An 8,151-nucleotide genomic window follows, 5' to 3' on the forward strand; every position below is an offset into this window, starting at 1 on the left:
CTGGCTAACAAGTATAACTTTAACAAATAGGTTGCCTTAGCTAATGATGTCACCACCACAGCAGACCCGCCTCTCAATTCGATTGGACAATTGAATAAAAACTGCAAATGACGCTTTTCTGCTCTCAGTTAGACTTTCAAACTTGAGGCGTTCAGGGAGCTCCTGTAAAAACGCGAGGTGCTCAGCAAAGCAAAAAGCTTCACTTTCGCCCCAGGCTGCTAAAAAGCGCTCCGTCTGGTCAGGGCCTCATCTGTGTGTGAGGTGCAAAATATTTCTACCTGTTTCTGATGTTGAGAGCCGTCATTGGTTTTTATTTTTAACCCTTACATAAAAATCCCTTTCATGCTTGACATAAGCATTGCACTTACACAATGTGAAATAAATTAGATGAAAACTAATCTAGTATCACTTTGTTTTAACTAACCGCCCACACCGGTGACCTTCCTTCAGCGTCCTGCTACGTGTGAAGTCACAATTGACAGGCGAGGCGTGACATCAACGTTGGGAGTGCTCGACGTGGAGATCTGAGTTTCAGACTACACTGAAAGTACAACATGTTAGGGGCACATCCTGTTTCCCACAATTCATATCTGCATGAATATCCCTTGTGTGCTTCTTGTTATCTTTGTGATTTGAAAATAAAACAATAATGGTCATTAACCTGGCTTCATCTCGGTACTGTGCTTTGTGAGCGTCCTTAATAATGTGCACATTCAGTGTAGGACACACAAGAGGACACATCTGCAAAGCCCAGAACACGAGGAGGTGTTAAAGTATTTTTTCATTACATAAAAAGCATATTGTCTGTGCGTGGCCGGGTCCGTTCACTCATTGAGGATCGAGTCTGGTCTGTCGTAGCCAAAGAGCCTGAAGTCAGGTTCATACAGCTTGTAGAGTTCTCTCCGCGCCTCCACGGGCACTGTGCTGAACCAATCAGCCTCCCAGCTGCTGGCTGTGAGGTTCCTATGGGAGGTGGGAAACTCCACCACATTGTCCACCCGGAGCTGCCGTAGCAGGTGCTCGGCATCGTCCTCCGCCGTCTCCAGGTGGCCCACAAAGTCATACTGAATCTGGCACGGGTGGCAAAGGCGATACACCTGCCGCCAATGCTCGTTAAAGGGCATCTCCTTCTCTGTCTGAGGGTCCAGGAGGTACTGGATGAAGTTGGAGAAGGAGGGGTGGATGCCCACGCCAAACGCCTCGTCCACAGAGGCAGGAGGTGTCGGCTGGTTGCCGTAGCGGCGCAGCATGACCTGTGCGAAGCGCCGATAGAAGTCTTCATTGCGCAGCTGAAATTTATTCCGGTAGGCGGAGATGAGGCGCACAAAGGGGTCCCGCACAAAAATAAACTTGGTGTACTTCTTCAGCTTCACCTTCAAAAATTAATAGAAATAGTATGAACACATAGCATATTATTATCATACATATAACAGGAAATTCATTGGGATGGTGGAAGCAAATGACAACAGTAATAATAATAATAATAATAATAATAATAATAATAATAATAATAAGAAGAAGAAGAAGAAGAAGAAGAAGAAGAATAAGAAGAATAAGAAGAATAAGAAGAAGAAATAGAGCAACTAATAACGAGCTTACGGAGATGACAGAGGACTCTATAGAGAAACAAGGGTTCACTGTGCGGTGACTTGATAGTATTGACTTTTTTAAATGATTTTGTGGCCAGAGAAACACAGGGACATCGGTTTGGTTTAGTTTCACTTGTTTAAGTGACCTCTGCGTCATTCGGGGCCTCTGCAGTTCCACCAAAACAAGTCTCTAAAAACCTCCGTCAGCTGCTGGCAAGCAGATTAATATTACTTCACCAGAAGCAGGCAACAGCCCTTACTCATACAAATTGGATGAGAGAGGCGATGACGAACTTAGAGTTCGAGAAACTAAAATTCTCATTAAAAAAAGACAGGAGGGTAAGATGTGATCACCTTTTATAAATTACTGCAACCGATATACTCTTTATTCACACCTAATTATACTTGGGGATAGAATTCAGACAGAGCCTCTACAGAGACGGCCATTTCTATAGGCATCTACCCCTTTTATCTTTATTTTATTCTTTACCTTTTTTTTTAATTGCTGTCTTATTTATCTTCCCTGTTGGTAAGACAATACACTCTTCTGTGTACTGTAATGCTTTATAATATGTCACAGATTGTTATTCTATAATTGTTTTATACTTTATATAGCCTCTCATGTGAAGAGTTGTGTTTTACAGGTTTCAATTGTATAAAGTCCATTAAAAAAAAGAAAAGAAAAGAATAATAAAACTGATGTCCACGCGTGGGAGGGAGAGAATCACAGTGAACTAAAACTAGTATGTAATAATATGATTTACGTTAAAGCGTTTGAACAAACCTTCATGAGGTGCTTTGCAAACTTTCCGTAACGCTTCCAGAACTTGTTGAAGGTAAAGTGCATGCTGCTGTTGTGGACCAGGTCCCTGGGGATGGCCAGCGGGTCTCTCTGGGGAACACCGTCCCGCAGCAGGCTTTCACTGAGAACTATCATGATGCGCTTCCAGTTACTGCACGCTACCTAAGAGGGGAAGCACATGTGAAGGTCTAAAGTCAATATTCAGTTATTACAGGTGGAATTATTCAACAGCATTGGAATTAAGAGGCGATATTTTAGTGTGTGTGTCATAAGTAAACTCAACTTAATATCAACAAAGCAGTAAAACGAGTAGGCGTTTGCGTACCTTGGGAACATAGCAGTAGATGATACCGTGCCTGTCGTCCACAATGAGGTGATCCAGCTCCCTGTTGGGAATGTCGTCAAACGAACGGTTTTTGCCAGGAAACACAACGCTGTCATTAGCGCACATCTCCTGAAGCAATCTCCGCCGCTGCTCCTGGTTTTGGTAAGGCACAGACAAGTTTATTATTAGCAATGATAAGATGTTCATCATGCACAAGTAAAGGAGACATTCAGGAGATTCAAAAGCCTCGACTCTTTGATGTACAAGTAAAAAAGGTGTGGTGTTCATCACCTTGTTTACTTATTCATTTAGCTGCTTTGATTTGAGGCACCTGGTGCTGTACATGCTGACTCACTGAGTACAACAGAGCCGTCGTTAGTGTCATTACTAACACCTGTGCTTTTCCCACTGTAACAAGTCAAAAATGTCTGCGGTGAAGAAGGTCTGTTAGGTAAAATACGGTAAGTGTAAACACCTGTGTGGGTGGGACGTGGGTGTTTAAATAGAAATTTGGCAGTTTTTGACTGTATTTTATTTTATTTTTATTTTAGCAAGTTTGTGCCATCTGACATTTGTTGAACTTAGTTTATGTAAGCTTGTGTAAGCACAACATGATTTTATTTCTCAAAGTAAGGTATAGAAATGTTGATGTGGAAAACTAACAAATCACGAATGATTTGGTCTTGATGAGCTACTTTTAATAAATGTTAGGTTCACATTATTTATGCATGCAGCTAGCTCACTGGTATACTAATATTATTTATGAATTATTGTAGAGCGTTTACATATGATATTGATTATTTAGACTTCTCCTGTTGGGTAAAAATTGCTTATGCATTCAATAAACCCAGTCTACCATAACAATTAAACATTTAATACTACAAGTACTATTAAAGATAATGATAATATTCATTATGATATTAACCTGTCTCTCACGGAGCTCGGCTGCCACTGGAGTCAGGTGAATCTTCCACTCTCGGCGCGGTACGTACCGTTCCTCTGCTTTCTCTGATTGGTTACTTGTGTCGGCGGGGGCGGGGTCTGTGGGCTCCCCAGTTCCCGGCTCTAAGAACTGGTTAACGAAGGCATCAATGTCGGACAGGAAGGACGGGGTTCGGGAAGTGTGAGACTGCTGATGATGAGGGGGGTGCGGGATTTTGGGGCCCGGCGACACAGGAGTATGCAAATACAGATGGGAGGCTCCGACGTCGTCCCAGTAAATGATGATCAGGAGGATCATGAAGGCCGAGCCCAGGAAGACAAAAATGCGGAACATCCTGGAAGTCCCCATGGTGTATGTTGCTTGCTACACGACTTGTCTCTGCAGCATGGCGGCAGATTGAAATAGTTACCTGGGTCTTTTTATGTGATCACCGGGGCAACAGATTGGAGTCATAGGGTTCTTGCTACAGGGTCACCATAGCAACAGAGTCAAGGTCCAGGAGCTCTCTCTCACCATGGCGATAGATAGATAGATGGCAGCTACAGCAGAGTCTGTGGTGGTTCATCATGCTGCTGCACTGCAGGACTGTAACTGGACATCCATGGGTCAACTCTCACCTCTGCTCCATGCCTGCAGCGCCCTGCGGACAGAGAGAAGTCCAGCGTTATATATTCCATCCTTCTCAGAGTCAAATAAACACCCTCCGTTTCTAAAATCAGACTATGAGCGTGTCTCATCACTGGCTAGCATACAACAAGAAGGATCACAGACACGCGGATAAACTCACAAAAACGCAGGGAATTCAGCAGCAACGAGAAAAAAAGACACGTAATGACAAACCAAGGTGCATGTAAAGTATAATACTAGACTAAGGCTGTGGACCAACACTTTGGAGATAATTCAAGTGTTCACGACTGATGCTGAATTCCTTGTGTTTTTTGAATTCCTCCTATTCAATAGAGCACTGTGTTGGCAAGAATGTGGAGATATGATAACTATCACGATACAGGGGTCACGATTCAATTGATCACGATTTACTCTGATACTGTAAGCAAGTCGAATTATTGAGATTTTTTAAAATCTTATTTCAGGAAAACGGTCATAGTATAAAGAAAACACCATCATATTCATAAAATTGGAATAATAGGACTTTTTCTAGACGAGTTTGATCTGCATTTGCATTTATCACAGACATGTAACAAGCAACATCAAAACACTGCTATTGTGCAATCTGAGCAAATTAATTAACGTTTGTCTATATTGGTATGAAAATGTTTTTAAAAATGCTTGTAGGATTCTTTAGGTAAACAAATTAAGTAAACAGACGGTTTAGGTTTCAGTAACTATTGATAAAAAATCCTGCAGTGTTTTTGATAATCGCTACAGTATCACTAAACATGTTAATGTGAGGCAGAATTTCAAACTAACAAAAGCATCCAGTCTATCAGGTAAAAACAACAACTCAAGTTGCTCTTCTTTTAATAGAAAGAGCTTGAAAACTAGAGCAATATGTGGGCAAGTCTGACAGTTTATTGGCTTCAAATATTTTAACTGAACCTCCTTCACCTCGCCGAGTTGACTTAACTCCCACTCACAGCAGTAAAATCACAAGTGCTTGTCAAATGTGTGCATGCCAGGGGGCTCTGCATACCATAAAGTAATAACTTTTGCATTGCACAAGTATCCCGCTGTACCCATACCAGGATTCCTATATGGTACAGCATCAGCACACTTAAATACTGAGCTGAAGTAATAAAAGCCCCTATGTTAGCAGCCTTTGAAAGAGGGCCAATAGAAAATATTTTACACACCTTACCAAGATACGTTCTGCATGTACAAAAACACATAGAAGGCTACTGTACTCGTGCAATGCTGAAAAAGGCCTTTTGCTTTACTGCAGAAAGATGGCCTGTGTCTGTTCTACCGGCGGTTTATCTCAATCCCAATCCATGTTTCTTAATTCCTACTTTATCTCCAGTCTCTCTTCTCCTTCCTGTGCAGTTTGAAAGTCGCAGGGCGTCGCTTTTCCATTCCGACACATTTCTAAATTTGGAGCTCTCGTGCAACAGTCCTCATATTATTTCCTCTTTCCTGAAGCTGAGAGGGGATCATTGACATGGAAAATCATCTTTCCCCTCTCTAAAGACTAAACTCCTTTTCCTCTCTGCACACCAACGATTTAACTGTTGTCCCATAATGTACATTAAATCAGACGTATCAGGGGCAGAAGATATTAAAATGCTCTGTCAGTGGTGGAAGGTGGAAAGTGAATTTACTCAAATAAAAGTAAGAAAACAAAGTACTCTAATTTCGCACAATTAAAAAGTTACTTTATTTGAATATTTCTACTTAATCTCCACTACAATTCAGAGGAAACATTGCAGAGCTGCAACTAAAGATTATTCTAAATAATCGATTATTCAAATAAAGCTTTTTGACTGTAAAATGGCAACAAAATAAAAATAATAATTTGTGGAAAATGCCTGTTGCAAGGTGTTGTCTTCAGATGTCTTGTTTTGTCCAACTAACAGTCCAAACTCCTAAAGATATTACGTTTACAATGATATAAAATGTGAGAAAAGCAGAAATACTCATATTGAAGAAGTTCAAAATGCTTCAAATAATAACCATTGTTGCTTTATGAGTGACTCAAACAATTAATTAAATCAGGAAAAATAATTGCAGATTGATTTTCAGCACTAAAAATATATTGTAGGCTATCTTTTAATCCACTATTTTTATCGTCTATAGTGACAAACTTTACAAATTAAGATTTTAGTGGACAAATGATGATTTTAAAAAGTCTCAATGTAATTTAAAGTCACGCTGCAGGCTATTAATGATCAGATATTGGTGGTCCACGTTTGTTATGTTGACCACAACGTCAACGCCGGTGACAAAGCAACAGAAAAAGCCTGCGAGCAGCAGCCTGTGTTCTCCCGACGACAGATACATCTCACCGTCCTGTCCGCAGCAGCCGCCAGCGGATGCCAGACCGGACACAATGTAGCCTTTGACGGGAGAGCAGCGCCGCGGGAACGGGCTGTTCCTCACACCGGGAGGCTTTCGGCATGTGGTTCGGTTCATTAAAGCGTCGCGTGGAGCTTTTAGTCACATTTACGTGGAGATAATACAGAGCAGAAAGAGAAAACAACGAGCTTCCTTCCGTGCAGCCTGTGATTTGATCTATACGCTGTCAGTGTGCATGTAGCCGTACAGGAGTCAAAGTAGTGCATTGGAGCAAAGGTACAAGCGAAACAAAACAGAGAGCGGTGAAATGTGGCGTTACTTTCAACATTTCTTGTTAATAATAAGAAATACGAGTTTAAAAAAACAACACATCTCACCTCTTTTTGTGTCCGCGAGCTCCCAACGCCGCGTCAGCTGCTGAGCCTGCCTGTGATGCGAGTCCTTTTTTTCTTCTTCTTGGAGATGGAGCGGGAGCACGCAAAGCACCGCGAGAGGTTGTATTTGATGTTCCTGCAGAGTGAGCTCATGAGGGGAAAAATTCACTTTTCTGGGTCAGCTCCAGCATAGCATGTCGCTATTCAGGGATGATTTATGTAGACAGTCTCCCCCTCCCTCCCCCCGAGTAGCGTGCTGAAAATAACCTGCTATACCTGCAAAAGCAAATGTCATCTCCACTCAAAATTACACCAAAAGAATGACAATAAGGAAATGTTGCTGTGGGGGATCTGCGTCTATTTCTGTTTCCGCAGGCTGATAAATCCTATTGTTTGTGAACTCTTTCATCCTGTGACATCAAACACAGCAAGGAACCCCTACAGAGCAGCTGATTCACTTTGTAACACACACACACACACACACACACACACACACACACACACACAAGCCAGAATTATACTCACCTTACCGGCACAGCTCCGGAAGAAGAAGGTGCAATCGATAATATTTCATAATTTATAAGCACTGAGAGACATATATATCATGTATATAATCATTTTACATTGTATCATGTTTATGACTCATATATTATATTACCTTTTGATGAGGATTATGACATTTTACCATACAAAACGGTGAAAGTAGATGTCAAAGTAGTATACATATTAACCTTTGTATTTCACTACATGCATACAAAAATGTAGTAATAGCCTTTAGACCAAAGTAAGGCTGTTACAGTGCTTTGGGCTTCTTATACACAATATGTGGCAGATACGAGCATTATGGGAATACTTCATATGCCCTATGGATGTGTTTCCACCCTGATGGGGAGATTATCTAGCACAAACAGGTTACTCTAAATCCCCCTCTGGCCATCCCATTTTTGTCAAATTGGACCATCTGGAGGAAAAACAGTCTAAATACACATTTCTAAGCTGTGAAAATCAACAAAGTCACCAGAACCCACGGAGGTTTAGTGAGTTATGGATAACATTAATGAATAAACCCACAGATCATGTCCGTGTTTCAGATTGGAAGGAGTTTCATGTTATCCAGCTAACTGATTAAAGTTCACAGCTGGGTATTC

At 41.4% G+C, this 8,151-nt stretch overlaps 1 protein-coding gene across 1 annotated transcript in view; it reads right to left on the reverse strand.

Annotated features, from left to right (window-relative positions):
- The window catches only part of LOC115012738 (carbohydrate sulfotransferase 12-like), a 9,168-nt gene extending 2,090 nt beyond the window's left edge, over window positions 1-7,078 (reverse strand). The window contains exons 1-5 of the mRNA XM_029438520.1: window positions 7,007-7,078; window positions 3,642-4,299; window positions 2,717-2,869; window positions 2,374-2,553; window positions 1-1,373 (exon numbers count right to left, since the gene is read on the reverse strand). The exon at window positions 1-1,373 is cut by the window's left edge and continues 2,090 nt beyond it. Coding sequence (XP_029294380.1) covers window positions 825-1,373; window positions 2,374-2,553; window positions 2,717-2,869; window positions 3,642-4,007 — 1,248 coding nt within the window. The 5' untranslated portion in view covers window positions 4,008-4,299; window positions 7,007-7,078 and the 3' untranslated portion in view covers window positions 1-824. The remainder of the gene's footprint in view (window positions 1,374-2,373; window positions 2,554-2,716; window positions 2,870-3,641; window positions 4,300-7,006) is intronic.
- Between the last annotated feature and the right edge of the window lie 1,073 nt (window positions 7,079-8,151).

The sequence above is a fragment of the Cottoperca gobio genome, chromosome 8 (genome assembly GCF_900634415.1).
Source record: "Cottoperca gobio chromosome 8, fCotGob3.1, whole genome shotgun sequence".
In the NCBI taxonomy this organism is placed as follows: Eukaryota; Metazoa; Chordata; class Actinopteri; order Perciformes; family Bovichtidae; genus Cottoperca; species Cottoperca gobio.